Source organism: Cottoperca gobio, chromosome 8 (genome assembly GCF_900634415.1).
Source record: "Cottoperca gobio chromosome 8, fCotGob3.1, whole genome shotgun sequence".
In the NCBI taxonomy this organism is placed as follows: Eukaryota; Metazoa; Chordata; class Actinopteri; order Perciformes; family Bovichtidae; genus Cottoperca; species Cottoperca gobio.
Window position 1 is genome coordinate 7,812,927 of NC_041362.1, and position 16,290 is coordinate 7,829,216.

A 16,290-nucleotide genomic window follows, 5' to 3' on the forward strand; every position below is an offset into this window, starting at 1 on the left:
TGGATGGCTTACATCTGTCTAATGTAACAGTGGATGTATGCACCACAATAAGCCTACCTGCACACATGACTACATATACAAAGAGATGAGTGCTGCTGCCCTGCTGATGCGGAAAACTGACAAGTCACTGTCCCAAAGATAACAGTGATCCCCACGGGGGAAGGAAACCGTACTCTGCTTTCTGCTGAGAGAGATTTGGCCGAGTGTGTACTTAAAAAGTCATCAGTGTATCCACAAGGGTTAGAGTTTCAGTGAGTGTTGGAGGGTATTTCATACCAAATTTAGAGAGAAAACACAGTCCATCAGATCAAGTTCAGTTCATAACGCCTGGGAAGAAATTCAGTAATAAAATAACAGTTGTTTGCCTGCGAGGGGTCTATGAGGTTGTTTATAATGGGCCTGTGAACACTGACAACCTTTAACTCATATTACTGATCACATAAGGCAAGAAAGCTGGACCTTATTTTCAGGATTTACTTTCAGGAAGTCTAAATTGTTTCATTTTCTTTTTTTTCCTCCACTCGTACAGTTCTTATAGTAAAAACAACAACAACATTTCAGTATATATTGTCAGGCACGAGAATAATTATTTTAGCAATTCATTTACAGAAATTGTTATGACTTTAAGGCTAATTTAGGAATATCGAAGCACATGACATGTTTCCATGTCCATGTCCATGTCTCAGGCATGTTGGTGGTGTCTTCTACGTATGCAGTGTATTCTCTGCAAGCCTCTTTCTCGTTGGGCTCTTCTACTTCCTGGTCAGTAAGAGATATGAGGAGAAGAACACATCATGAAGACACCATCAGAAGACTATTATCCTGGCCCCTGACTGCCAGTACGGCCATGTCGCCTCAAAAGGGAGAAGAAAACGCATACATTTACATTTTTACAGTTTACAAGCTCAGTGCTATTACACATGAACAAGTTTTGTGTTAATAAAAGTTTCTTGTTTCGTACAAAGTGTGGCCCTATATGCACATTGTTTTATATTTGGAATATTTGTTTATGTGCTAATACAAATCTGTTATAAAATTATATTACTCTAATAATGGGGTGTTTTTGTGACAAATATGATTGTGATATATCTAAATATCAATTTGGTATTCAGTCAATGATAAAAAACAATAACATCACAAATAAACAGTAGGCCTATTACAGACTCTGCCTCCTTCACTTTTAGCCTGGAAATGGTCAAATTAAATGACTGGTTATCTAAGACCTTAACCTTTTAACCTTCAGCGCGCCCTTTAATGCCTGCATTTATCATCTGCTGTTTGTTGGCATGTTACTATTCACATCTTATTAGTATGCATTTCTCTCTTGAGCTGTGTTAAGTTAACATCAGCCAGAACCAACATGGGTCAAAGTCGATGCAGCAAAACCAGAGTTCAGTCAGGACCACGTACAGTAAGTCAAAGACAACTTGTATTTCTCACGGTGGTGTCCAGATAATGATGTGGGCTTCGTAGACAATTGGCGGACTTTCTGGGGAAGACCTGGTCTGATTAGGAGTGACGGCATCCATCCTACTTTGGCTGGAGCAGATCTCATATCCAATAATATTACACAGTCTATTAGTGGACCTAATCCATGACAACCCAGAGTTGAGACCAGGACAAAGAGTTGCAGTCTTACACACTTCTCTGTGCTTCTTTCCGGGCAGTCACCCACTCAAATCCCCATAGTGACTTTGTCTGCCCCACAACCACTGAAACTAATCAAGTCTATGGTTAACAGAAGAGGAGTTATACATGAAAACCTAATTAAAATAAACACCACCGCTGGAAAAGTACAACTAAATCCAAAAATTAAATGTGGGCTCTTAAACATCAGATCTTTATCAACGAAAGCTGGATTGGTAAATGATTTAATATCAGATAATAAGATTGATTTATTTTGTCTCACTGAAAGCTGGCTGAGACATGAAGAATATGTCAGTCTAAATGAATCCACTCCACCTGGTCATATTAATACTCACATTCCTCGAGGTACTGGCCGAGGAGGTGGAGTTGCGGCCATATTTGACTCAAACCTCTTGATCAATCCTAAGCCTAAACTAAAGTATAACTCTTTTGAAAGCCTTGTTCTTACGCTCTCAAACCCAACATGGAAAACAATAAAGCCAGTTTTATTTGTTACTGTGTACCGCCCTCCTGGTCCGTATTCTGAATTTCTATCTGAATTCTCAGAATTTTTATCAAATTTAGTCCTTAAAACAGATAAAGTAATTATTGTAGGTGACTTTAATATTCATGTGGATGTTGATAGTGACAGCCTTAATAATGCATTTATCTCAATATTAGATTCAATTGGGTTCAGTCAAAATGTACATGAACCAACTCACTGTTTAAACCACACTCTGGACCTTGTTCTGGGATATGGTGTTGAAATTGAAAGTTTATCAGTGTGTCCACATAATTCTCTTTTATCAGACCATTTTTTAATAACCTTTGAAGTCCTGTTACTGGACTACAAGCCAGTAGGCAAAATATCCTACGCTCGATGTTTATCTGAAAGTGCTGTGACTAAATTTAAGGAAGTGATTCCATCAGCACTTAATTCAATACCTGGACTCAATATCAATATAACGGAGGACTCCAATGCTAACTTTAGTCCCTCCCAAATTAATCATCTTGTTGATAGCGCTGCAGCCTCACTGCGAATAACACTCGACTCTGTCGCTCCTCTAAAGAAGAAGATCATAAAACAGAAAAAGAAAGCTCCATGGCTTAATTTACAAATCCGCAAACTAAAACAAAAGTTGAGAAATCTTGAAAGTAAATGGCGTTCCACTAAATTGGAAGAATCTCGTTTAGTCTGGTTAGATCATCTTAAAACGTATAAGAAGGCTCTCCGTAATGCCAGAGCAGCTTATTACTCTTCCTTAATAGAAGAAAATAAGAACAACCCCAGGTTTCTTTTCAGCACTGTAGCCAGGCTGACAGAGAGCCACAGCTCTACAGAGCCTTCTGTTCCTATATCTCTCAGTAGTGACGACTTCATGAGTTTCTTTAACGATAAAATTATAATTATTAGAGACAAAATTAATCTCCTCCTGACCTCAATTGGTAATGACTTAACTTCAACTGCTGGAATTTTAAAAACATCTGTAACTCCTGAAATATATCTAGACTGTTTTACTCCAATCAACCTTAACCAACTAACTTCAACAATCTCATCGTCTAAACCATCAACCTGTCTTTTAGACCCGATTCCAACTAAACTGTTTAAAGAAGTTTTACCCTTAATTAACACTTCGTTATTAAATATGATCAACCTGTCTCTATTATCTGGCTACGTACCAAAATCCTTTAAAGTAGCTGTAATAAAACCACTTCTTAAAAAGCCTAGTCTTGATCCAGAGGTTTTAGCCAACTATAGGCCGATATCTAACCTTCCCTTTCTCGCTAAGATCCTCGAGAAAGCAGTCGCAAAACAGTTGTGTGACTTTTTACATAATAATAGTTTATTTGAGGTTTTTCAATCTGGATTGCAGAGACGGCACTGGTGAAAGTTACCAATGACCTTCTATTGGCATCAGACAAAGGACTTGTCTCTGTTCTTGTCTTGTTAGACCTCAGTGCTGCTTTCGACACTGTTGATCATGACACATTCTACTACAGAGACTGGAACATTGTGTTGGCATAAAAGGAACCGCACTAAGCTGGTTCAAGTCCTATTTATCTGAGCGATCTCAATTTGTACTTGTTAACGATAAATCCTCCATGACAGCCAAAGTCAGTCTTGGAGTTCCGCAGGGTTCTGTACTTGGACCGATTCTATTCACCTGATATATGCTTCCTTTGGGCAATATTATAAGGAACCACTCTATAAACTTTCATTGTTATGCAGATGATACCCAATTATATCTATCAATTAAACCAGATGAAACCAATCAATTGGCTAAACTTCAAGCATGCCTTAAGGACATAAAAACTTGGATGTCTAGCAACTTTTTGATGTTAAACACAGACAAAACTGAAGTTATTATACTTGGCCCTAAACGCCTCCGAAACGCATTTTCTAATGACATAGAAGCTCTGGATGGCATTAACTTGGCCTCCAGCACCACTGTAAGGAATCTTGGCGTCATCTTTGATCAAGATCTGTCGTTTAACTCCCACATAAAACAAATCTCAAGGACTGCCTTCTTTCATCTACGTAACATTGCAAAAATAAGACACATCCTGTCTCAAAATGATGCAGAAAAACTAGTCCATGCATTTGTTACTTCAAGGCTGGATTACTGCAACTCATTGTTATCAGGTTGTCCCAAAAAGTCGCTTAAGACTCTTCAGTTGATCCAAAATGCAGCGGCACGTGTATTGACTAGAACAAGGAAACGGGATCATATTACTCCTGTATTAGCTGCACTGCACTGGCTCCCGGTAAAATACAGAATACAGAGTAGGCTAAACACTTTCCTTTTTGATAAAGCTTATAGTTAGGGCTGGCTCAGGTTTGCCCTGGATCAGCCCCTAGTTATGCTGCTATAGGCTTAGACTGCCGGGGGACACCTCCCTGCTCTCTTGTATGTTGCTTATCCTGTACACACGACATCTATTGCACGTCTGTCCGTCCTGGGAGAGGGATCCCTCCTCAGTTGCTCTCCCTGAGGTTTCTTCCATTTTTTCCCCTTTAATTATGGGGTTTCTTTTAGGAAGTTTTTCCTTGTGCGATGCGAGGGTCTAAGGACAGAGGATGTCGTAACCTGTACAGTCTGTAAAGCACACTGAGACAAATGTATAATTTGTGATATTGGGCTATACAAATAAATTTGATTTGATTTGATTTGATTTATTTCCATTTGCAGTAATATATTTGGCGGTATGGTTTTGTTCTAGGACCAGCAACAAAGAAACAAAGACCCCCCCCCCCCCCATTGGTTACAGAACAGAGCTGGCATCAATGAAAACAGAAATGACATGTCTTAAGTCAAACACATCATGAAAAGGAGGATCTAGGGTGGTCGCAGAGAAAGCAGGAAGGGTAGACAGGCTTAAGCAGCTTAAACAAGCCACCCTGTGTGAGATCTGCAGACATGAGCACTGAGCTACAGAGGTCTGGTAAACTCACTTTTTTTGGTAACGCCAGATTCTCTCCAAGGAGAGGCGAAGTGCTCCTCAAAGTTCTTTTTGCTTGCATTAGTCCACTCATGATAACATTTTATTTTTTAAAACTGGGCCTGATTTTCTTGGCATGGTGCATGTCTCTTATTCGTTAGGCTTATACAAGGTTCATGTCAGCCACATGCATTCTGTGATATAGAGGAATAGTAGATTATCAATGGGCATTCTCTTCACAATGATGATGTTTAAATCATAGTCCATCTGCTATGTTTGACCCTTGAGCTTTTTTTTTCCTAAACCTGTGTACACCAGGTCCCTCCATGTGGACAGTCCTCCTCTAACACCCTCACTGAGCAGCAGCTATGTGCATGGCACCTCCTCCATCTCTCTGCTCCCCCTGACCTTCGGCCAGAGCCTGGACTCCACTGTCCAGCGCTGGCATGACCGTAAAGATCCGGAAAACCTTTCAACAAGATGTGCGTCTCAGATTTTGTGCCTGAAGCGAGGAGACAGAATTGGAGACCTGTTATGGGGCTCATGTTTGTTAGCAGCTCCTTGTCTCTTGCTTTTTGAGTGCAGACATAATATATATTTTGTTGTTCACGCCACTAATGTAGCAGGATAATGAGTGAAACCTTTTTTTATTCTCTATTCTCTAAGATATTCTTGTCAGAGGGGTAAATGTTTAATATTGGTTTATTATAGTTAATGCTTTCTTAAAAGAGCGTATGCTAAAATGTCTTTGGAATGGTAATTTGGCTCTGTGCCAACCAGGGTGAGAGGAAGTTAAAGATTACACATACAGAGATACCATTTAGCTTGTATAAAGATAGAGGGGTAAGAACCAGCTCATTTGTTGTTAGACCGTGTATCTTCTAACCAGACAGTATTTAGATCCATATGTAACAGCTTGAGAGATATTTCAGACAAATGTCAGCCCTGCTAAGGTCCTGTGCTCACAGTCTAAGATCTGTGGATGGACTCAAACACAGCAAGGCTCGGAAATTATGCAACAGTTTGCTCCAGTGGTGTCGGTACGTTTATGTTCTTCAATAGTCAAATGGCAACATGGAAAATGTATTAATGTTTGTGTTACATTAATGGCTCATTGTAAATATAGAAAGAAACATGGCTTTTGGTGATTTTATCTGTTGTTCATTAGGTTCCTAAGGTTATCAGGTTTGTTAGGTTGCCACTATCCAAGGCTCACTGTTTAAACAGCCTCCTGTATTCTTTCATATAGAGCAGGGGTTCCATAGCGTTTCCTTAAGGGACACCTTTTCTATCATAGAGTAAACTGACGACTTCTGATTAACATGACATATTTTATGGATATTTCCTTTTATATTCAATGCATAACAATAACAGTGCAGAACAATTGATTGATTTGAATGCATTTTAAACAGATTATTTTTCTGTAAATCTTGCAGCAGAGATAATTTTCCCTGTTATTTTTTAGGAACTTTAAATACATTTCTCTGTCTGTATTACATATATATATGTATTATTATTATTTTTTTTAATCATACATACAAAATAGGCTTCTTATTTATCTAAATCAGTGTTATCTTCTCCCCAATGCTTGTCCATTTTTCTATAAGCACTTTGGTTGTTTTTTACTTATTTCTCTAATGAAGAAGGAGGCTGTGTAGAGGGAGGGAAGGCCCTGTGACTATAGCACTATCTTCACCGTGCCCTTATCCTTTGAGATGTTAATTATAATTCAAATTTTTAAAAAGAGATCTTACACCCCTTACAATCAAGAAGTCCTCGTGACCCCCTGTGAATTGTTGCGACCTCTACTGATATAGAGGATTAGTGGATCATCATTTAAAAAAAATCTGCTGTAAATTTTGATGTTCAAATCAGAGTCCACCTACTATATTTAACCCCTGTGCATGTTCGTACACCAGGTCCCTCCATGTGGACAGTCCTCCTCTCACACCATCACTGAGCAGCAGCTATGTGCATGGCACCTCCTCCATCTCTCTGCTCCCCCTGACTGTCGGCCAGAGCCTGGACTCCACTGTCGAGCGCTGGCCTGACCGTGAAGCTGTGGTCTTCCTGCAGGACGGCGTCCGGAAAACCTTTGCACAGTTTCAGCAAGATGTGCGTCTCAGATTTTGTGCCTTCAGCTTCTGCTTCTAGGAGCCTTCATGCGTGTATCAACCCTCAAACACTATTCATGATATACCAATGAGTCTCCTGTTTCAATAACCGCTGCTAAATGTAACTTGTTTGTGCTTTTTCGTTCAGTGTTACAAAAAAAAATGTTAATAAAATAGTTGTTTGACCTTTACACCTGATGCAATCACCTGTGATTGTCATGTGACACAAAATGTGCCTCCTAAAAACGGTCAAATTTAGTTTGATGATATGAATTGGTTCTCTTCTTTGGGAGAAATCCTCACCAAGCTTCTCCAAGTTACAGGAATAATGTATTGGTGAAGAATGATATAATATTTGTGTGATATTTATTTGTGCAGGTTGACAAGGCGGCTGTAGGTCTGCTTGCTTTGGGCCTGAAGCGAGGAGACAGATTGGGAATTTGGGGACCCAACACGTACGAGTGGATCCTTTTTCAGTTTTCTACGGCCAAAGCTGGAATTATACTGGTGAGTTTGGGATTTGTTTAAAACTTTAAAAACACATTGACAGAGTAGCCTTGTAGTTATAAAGGCTCTGTGTTACCAAACACCCTGCTGTCAAGTATCAGTGAGCAGGATATTGAACCTTTCAGTCATCCGACAGAGCTATTCTGTTCTGTACCACCTGTTTACCAGGTCAGTATACTCTCTTGATAGGGCTGTATACATATACTTGACTTTAAACTGTTTTTATTCATGCAGGTTTCATTGAACCCGGCCTATCAGGTGAAGGAAGTGGAGTTTACTCTAAAGAAGGTACAACAAGTTATTTTATAGGGTATTAGCCTACTTACATAACCACCAGTTTTGGTGACATTAGTTGTCATAATGTGCATAAAAGAAAAATTAAGGAAATCCCTGCCGTCTTCCCACAACCAGCAGGTACTTTTACTTTACTTGAGTTAAATTTATACTTGTTTAGTTACTTTGCAGATTTAGATTCAAAATACTAAATTAATCCACAAATATATTATGATAGAGTATTATTATGGATACAGACAAAACCTTATTGACCCCTTGGTGACATGTGCAGGCTATTTAGCAGTATTTATAGTAGAGAAAGAAAATCCCACCTTTACCTGCTGCAACATTCAAGTAATGTGCATATCAATGCTAAATTATTAGAATGAACCAAAACAATATACTTTATTCTTTCTGAAATGAACCATACAGCATGATAACATTTACTTTTTGTACTTTAAGTAAACTTAGATGCTGACACTTTTGTACTTTTACTTTTGAATCCAGGACTTCTACTTGTAACAGAGTATTTCTACACCACTGTTAAACACTTAAAAACTGTACTGCTGAACCAAAGTGAAATATGAAACATGACTTCTGACAATTTATTACTTTCAAAATTAAATGTAACAGATCTGATTCGTCACATGCAGGTCCAGTGTAAAGCTGTGGTCTGCCCTACCCGCTTCAAAACACAACATTTCTGCGAGATGCTGAGGGAGCTCTGTCCAGAGATCAACACGACGCCAGTAGGCATGATCAAAAGCTCCAGGTTCGACAGAGCCGATGTCAGATTGAATACATGTTCTTCCTCTATTGTCATTATGGGAGGAGGAGACTGTAAATACTCCACAATCTAAAGTAGTTTTGTGTATGTGATTTAAATATCGTGTCTGGGGTCTGCCAGGGTGCCAGACTTGCGTATGGTGATTGTGACGGATAGCAGACAGCCAGGCATGTTCCACGTAGAGGATGTGATGCAGGCCGGGGAGAGTCAGCACCACAAAGAGCTGATGGATCTGCAGAGCAAGCTGTCCTTCGATGATCCCATCAACATCCAGTTCACATCAGTAACCTTCAGTATTGTACCTTTTGTATAACTTGGACTAAAATGATGATGTATCAATGATTCAGATCAAGTCATGTTGCTTGTTTATTTGTTTCAGGGGACCACAGGGACTCCAAAGGGAGCCTGTCTTTCACACCACAACATTGTAAACAATGCCTACTTTATGGGTCTCAGAGTAGGTTTTGGACGAAGAGTAAGTATATATTAATCTTATGATTTGAAGAAAACATAGCCAGTAAAATGTAAGTAATCTTATTGTCCATATCCCCATCAGCCTCAGGTGCGAGTGTGTGTGCCTGTACCCTTGTACCACTGCTTTGGCTCTGTGGTGGGGGGGATGAGTATGGCAGTGCACGGTATCACAATGGTCTTCCCTTCCTCTGCCTACAACAGCCGAGCCAACCTCGAGGCCATTCAAAGTGAAAAGTATGACATGCTGCTCATCACCCAAATTACGTTCAAATATACAATATTAAGCACTTTAATTGATTTTAGTTTTTTTTCACTTCAGGTGCAATTTCGTCTATGGCACTCCCACAATGTTCACCGACATGCTTAACCAACAGGATTTACACAAGTATGATTTGTCGTCAGTTGAAGCTGGTAATAGTTTTAAAGACTAAAACATGATTAATATGTTGTTTTGTATTTGGTCTGATGCTGACAAAGCATTTGAGCCATAATTATTTATGTGCTGCTGTGGTTTAGGCATCATCGGAGGTTCTTCATGCCCTCCTGAGATTGTGAAAAAACTGAAAACAGACATGAACATGAAAGAGATAACAGTAAGTAACATGTCCTATACCTTTTAAACAATGCTGTATACAACTTATAAAAGTACAGCTTTTACAGCATATAAGAACATGTTTACATCATCTTTCAACAGGTAGGTTATGGAACCACTGAAAACAGCCCAATAACGTTCATGGGATTTCCACAAGACAACGATGACCTGAAGATAAATACTGTTGGATGCATCATGAGCCACACTGAGGTAGCTATGCCTTATTCTTGGTGAAAAACCTCTACTTGCATATTGCAGATCCCCTGTTAGGCTACATGATAAACATCTCAATGAATAAATCTGTGCCAACAGATTTGTAAACAAAGCCCTCTGATTCAGAATCAGTGCAGTAATAAAGTAGCCAGATGGAAACAATTGCTGCTACTTGTTCTTTTAAGTAGTTGAAAAACATCCACAGCCACTGTGACACTTGATTTATCACTGGTGTTATATCAGAACTCAAATGTGGTCTTAAAGTAGGGAGCCATTTTATAAAATACAACCAAGATATTCACAGTTCCATCCATCCATCCATCGTCTACCGCTTATCCGTGGTCGGGTCGCAGGGGCAACAGCTCCAGTAAGGAACCCCAATCTTCCCTTCTCCGGGCCACATCCTCCAGCTCCGACTGGGGGATCCTGAGGCGTTCCCAGGCCAGTGAGGAGATATAATCTCTTCACCGAGTCCTGGGTCTTCCCCGGGGTCTCCTCCCAGCTGGACGTGCCTGGAACACCTCCCTAGGGAGGCGCCCAGGTGGCATCTTTACTAGATGCCCGAACCACCTCAACTGGCTCCTTTCAACGTAAAGGAGCAGCAGGTCTACTCCGAGTCTCTCATGGATGGCTGAGCTTCTCACCCTATCTCTAAAGGAGACGCCAGCCACCCGTCTGAGAAAACCCATTTCGGCCGCTTGTACCGTGATCTCGTTCTTTCGGTCATGACCCAGCCTTCATGACCATAGGTGAGGGTAGGAACGAAGATCGACCAGTAGATTGAGAGCTTTGCCTTCTGGCTCAGCTCTCTTTTCGTCACAACGGTGCGGTAAAGTGACTGTAGTACCGCCCCCGCTGCTCCGATTCTCCGGCCAATCTCTCGCTCCATCGTCCCCTCACTCGCGAACAAGACCCCAAGGTACTTAAACTCCTTCACTTGGGGTAAAGGCTCATTCCCTACCCGGAGTAGGCAATCCATCAGTTTCCTGCTGAGAGCCATGGCCTCAGATTTTGAGGTGTTGATCCTCATCCCAACTGCTTCCCACTCGGCTGCGAACCGATCCAGTGACTGTTGAAGGTCACAGACCGATGATGCCATAAGGACCACATCATCTGCAAAGAGCAGCGATGAGATCCTCAGGTCACCGAACTGCAACCCCTCTCCTCCACGACTACGCCTCGATATCCTGTCCATGAAAATCACGAACAGGATTGGTGATAAAGCGCAGCCCTGGCGGAGGCCAACATTCACTGGGAACGAGTCCGACTTACTGCCGAGTATCCGGACACAACTCTCGCTTTGGGCGTACAGGGATTGGATGGCCCTCAGAAGTGACCCCCTCACCCCATACTCCCGCAGCACCTCCCACAGTATCACCCGAGGGACCCGGTCATACGCCTTCTCCAGATCCACAAAACACATGTAGACCGGATGGGCGTACTCCCAGGCGGTCTCCAGGATCCTTGCGAGAGTGAAGAGTTGGTCCATTGTTCCACGACCAGGACGGAATCCGCATTGTTCCTCTTCAATCAGAGGTTCGACTACTGGCTGAAACCTCCTTTCCAGTACTTTGGAGTAGACTTTACCAGGGAGGCTGAGAAGTGTGATACCCCTGTAGTTGGCACACACTCTCTGGTCCCCCTTTTTAAATAGGAAAACCACCACCCCGGTCTGCCAACCCCTAGGCACTATCCCAGACTTCCACGCATTGTTGACGAGGCATGTCAACCAAGACAGCCCTTCAACACCCAAAGCCTTCAGCATTTCTGGACGGATCTCATCAACCCCTGCGGCTTTGCCACTGTGGAGTTGTTTGACTACCTCAGTGACTTCCATCAGGGAAATTGACGATGATCCCCATCAGCTTTCAGCTCTGCCTCTACCATAGAGGGCATGTTAGTCAGATTCAGGAGTTCCTCAAAGTGCTCCTTCCACCGGCCGATAACCTTCTCAGTCAAAGTCAGCAGGGTCCCACCCTTGCTGTACACAGCTTGGATGGTTCCTCGCTTCCCCCTCCTGAGGTGCCGGATGCCCCTGCAGGGCTCCATTCAGGGTCTCCAAGAAGGCTGAATACTCCGAACTGCGGTTTGGGCCATAGGCACAAACAACAGTCAGAGTGTCCCTCCCATAACCCGAAGGTGTAGGGAGGCGACCCTGTCGTCCACCGGGGTAAACTCCAACGTAGCGGTGCTTAGCGTGGGACTTGTGAGTATCCCCACCCCGGCCCGACGCCTCACACCTTGGGCAACTCCAGAGAAGAATAGAGTCCAACCCCTATCCAGGAGTACAGTTCCAGAGCCCAGAGTTAAGCCCCACCAGATCCAACTGGTAGCGCTCCACCTCCTGCACCAGTTCCGGCTCCTTCCCCCACAGAGAGGTGACGTTCCACGTCCCCAGAGCCAGCATCTGCTGCCCGGGTCTGGTCCGTCGAGGTCCCTGACCATCACTGCCACCCGTGTGACAGCGCACCCGACCCCAGCGGTTTTTCCCATGAGTGGTGGGCCCACAGGATGGATGGATGGATGGGAGGTACCACGTAGCTTCTTTGGGCTGTGCCCGACCGGGCTCCGTGGCAAACCCAGCCACCAGGCGCTCGCTGTCGGGCCCTCCCTCTGGGCCTGGCTCCAGACGGGGGCCCCGGGCTTCCTCCGGGTAGGGTCTCTCCTTTTCTTTCCCTTTTTTTCATGAAGTCGTTTTGAACCATTCTTAGTCTGGAACCTCGCCTGAGACCAATTTGCCTTGGGAGACCCTACCAGGAGCACTAGGCTCCAGACAACACAGCTCTCAGGTTCATATGGACACACAAACCTCTCCACCACGATAAGGTGATGGTTCCCAGAGAGGATAGTCACAGTTAGTATTCTTTATCATTGTATGTTGATGTATGCTTTTATGGCTGTTAATTAATATAGAAAAAGGTTCAAATTGCAATTATGTGAAATTGTAAAATGCTAAGGTTCAAAACACCTCTCTAGCATGTATATGTTCCTTTTTTACGTGATGCGAGATGACACAGTTTACGAATACAATCGAGCAGATTGGAATCCAAGTGCATGGTTCAAAAATCAGTGCACATGGATTACAAATCCGATTGCAAGGTAGATTTTTCTGACGTTTTTATCCAAAGCGACTTACAATAAGTGCAAAACATTATGAGGATACAACTCTGAACAGCAAGAATATTGCAAGTACATTAGTTTCAAATAGGTACAATATAGCAAACAGGTGGGTTTTGTTTGAGGGGAATCTGGGTCCCACTCGCAGTGAGGGAGTAGCGAGCCGATTGCAAAGTGAACGCGCTGGGCTGTATGGTTTGACCTGGGTGTAGGAAGGGCCTAATCTATTCACCGCATGGTAGGCAAGCACTAGTCTTAAAGCAGATTCGGGCCGCCACTGGTAGCCAGTGAAGGGAGAGGAGAAGCAGTGTAGTGTGGGAGAACTTGGGTAAGTGAAAGACCAGTCGGGCTGCTGCATTCTGGATGAGCTGTAGAGGTCAGATGGCAAATGTAGGCAGTCTAGCGAGGAGGGAGTTGCAGTCGTCAAGCCATGCAATGACAAGAGCCTGTATAAGAACCTGCGTCGCCTTCTGAGCCAGGAGGGGACATATCCTCCTGATGTTGTAAAGAGTGTGTCTATAGGAGCGGGTTGTTGCAGCGATGCTGGCACTGAAGGACAGTTGATCGTCCAGTATTACACCCAGATTCCTTGCAGTCCGAGTTGGGGAAACAACCGAGGTGCCGATGTTGATGTGAGAGCCCTTCCCCGGAAGGAAAAGGAGCTTGGTCTTGTCAAGGTTGATTTTCAAGTGATGTGCAGCCATCTACTGAGAGCCAGATGAGCCGAGATCCATGCCTCCACCTGGGTTTCAGATCTGGGAAAATCTGAATAATTTGAGTGTCTGCCTAGCTGTGATAGGAGAAGCCATGAGAGTGAATGACAGAGCCAATTGAGTTGGTGTACAGAGAAAATAGGAGGGGAACCAGGACGAAGCCCTGAGGTACCCCGGTGGTGAGTTGACAGTTGTCCAACAGAGCCCCTCTCCAAGTTACCCTGTAGGTGCTCTCCTTTAGGTAGGATTCGAGCAGGGAGAGAGCAGAGCCTGAGACTCCCAGTTCTTGGAGGGTGTAGAGGAGGATCTGGTGGTTCACTGTGTCAAACGCAGCAGAAAGGTCCAGAAGGATGACAAGAGAGAAGAGGGAGGCTGCTCTAGCAGCGTGGAGTTTCTCAGTGACAGCGAGGAGGGCAGTCTCAGTTGAGTGGCCTGCCTTGAAACCAGATTGGTGTGGATCGAGAAGGTGGTTCAGGTGAAGGTAAGACTAGAGTTAATTAAAGACTGCGTTCAAGTGTTTGGGAAAGAAATGAAAACAAATTGCTTTATGGTTTGAATTTGAGGGCTCAGCTTTGAAACTGAGTGCACGGTTTACAAATCCATTACGCCTTAACAACACTGCGACTCATGCCTGTGTATCTTTATTATAGGCTAAAGTGGTGGACCCTACTACTGGGGAGATTGTCCGTCTGGGGGCCTCAGGAGAGCTGATGATCAGAGGCAGCTGTGTGATGCATGGATACTGGGAGGATCCTCAGAAAACCAGCGAGGTTATTTCCCCAGACCGCTGGTACAGGACTGGGTAAGTTACAATGTGTACAACATGTGGCATGTTACTGGAACAGGTATTGATGCTTACATGATACGTATTGTGGGATTGTTCCTCTACACAGTGACACAGCCAGCCTGAACAGTTTGGGATACCTTTGCATTGAAGGACGCATAAAGGATTTGATCATCCGAGGAGGGGAAAACATCTACCCCGCTGAGATAGAGCAATTTCTCTATACACATCCGAAAGTACAGGAGGTGCAGGTGAGACTCAGAACCACTGGAGGCCAGCAGACGTCATAAACGTTGTCTCTAAGCAGACCACAGCAAAGATACACCTTGAAGAAAAATGTTTAACTCGCTGAATGTGGAGGGAAATTGTAGACAGAGTGTAGAGTGTCTTTTATCAATATAAAAAAATACATTTAGTGAGAATATATTTCAGTGAGCTGAGGTGTTGAATCTACACTCTAGTTGTATTTCTCCCTCTGCTTCCTAAGGTGGTTGGAGTGAAGGACGAAAGGCTTGGTGAGCAGGTGTGTGCCTGCATCAGGCTGAAGGAGGGCCAGACCTCCAGTGCAAAGGAGATAAGAGCATTCTGCAAAGGCCAGGTGAGAGAAGGTGATGTGAGACATACAATGACTCCATTTTTTCTCAAAATCTGCTTTTGTCCCCTCCTAGATTTCTCACTTCAAGGCCCCACACTATGTAATCTTTGTAGACAGCTACCCCATGACAGCCTCTGGAAAGGTACGATACTTCTGCTCTAACACCAACATTACTGATCTATAAATATGGCTGCTATAATGAGACTGAAATGGTTGCTACTTTCTGTTTTTCTAGATCAAGAAGAACATATTAAAGGAGGAAATGGAGAAGAAACTAAGCCTTTAACTTTGTTTGAGTGAAAAACTGTTAACTACTTTCCAGTAATAGGGGGTTTTCCCCATGGCCTGTAGGTGGCACTGCAGGCTTAATCATGTGAATCATGTTGAAATTTTAAACCAACATTTTGTTCAATATGTGAATATTTGCAAATCATATTATTATGTTTTTATTAAAACCATTAAAATCTGTTTTACTTGTTTACGTTTTTGGGTGGTTAAAAATACATTACAATATAAAACAGTATAACAAAAAATATTCAAAAATAATTACACAATATTTGTTACATAATATAAAAGAAAACTTCTGTTTCTGCATTATCTTAAAATGAATTGAAGTGTGATGGGGTAATTATCTTAATTTGTCCCCACCTCGTGGATTTTTCCTCCTGTTGGCAGTGGCGGTTCTAGACCAATTATCACTCGGGGGGCCTGGCTGGGGCCAAGTGTTTTGTCAGAGGGGCACTTTCAACCCGGGACAAAAGAGACAAAGCAGTTTTCAAGCCTTCAATATTTTCTGTTAAGTATAAATAATCGCGCACAACAAAAACAATACCATGATTGGTATGTTCCTGAGCATCTCTCCAGTGATCAATCATGGCATGCCCTGTTTTTATTTAGGTTCCCATGGTAACGAGTCAGACCGTTCATACTAGTGATGGGAGGTCGGCTCTTTTCAAAATTCGGCTCTTTTGGCTCTTACTGCTCTTACAGCTCTTCCTTTAGTATCACTCGGATTCTTCTATTTTAGCCTAATTTAGCAATTATAAATGGTTTG

General features: G+C 42.9%; 1 protein-coding gene across 1 annotated transcript; it reads left to right on the forward strand.

Annotated features, from left to right (window-relative positions):
* The first annotated feature begins 5,852 nt into the window (after positions 1-5,852).
* On the forward strand, positions 5,853-15,923 carry LOC115011767 (acyl-CoA synthetase family member 2, mitochondrial-like). Its single transcript, XM_029436993.1, has 16 exons — positions 5,853-6,107; positions 6,987-7,182; positions 7,560-7,688; positions 7,923-7,976; positions 8,615-8,733; positions 8,869-9,031; positions 9,128-9,223; positions 9,305-9,456; positions 9,542-9,633; positions 9,739-9,815; positions 9,917-10,024; positions 14,508-14,659; positions 14,751-14,892; positions 15,129-15,239; positions 15,310-15,378; positions 15,912-15,923. The coding sequence occupies exons 1-16, from the start codon at positions 6,004-6,006 to the stop codon at positions 15,921-15,923; spliced, it is 1,776 nt and encodes a 591-aa protein (XP_029292853.1). The 5' UTR covers positions 5,853-6,003.
* The last annotated feature ends 367 nt before the right edge of the window (positions 15,924-16,290 follow it).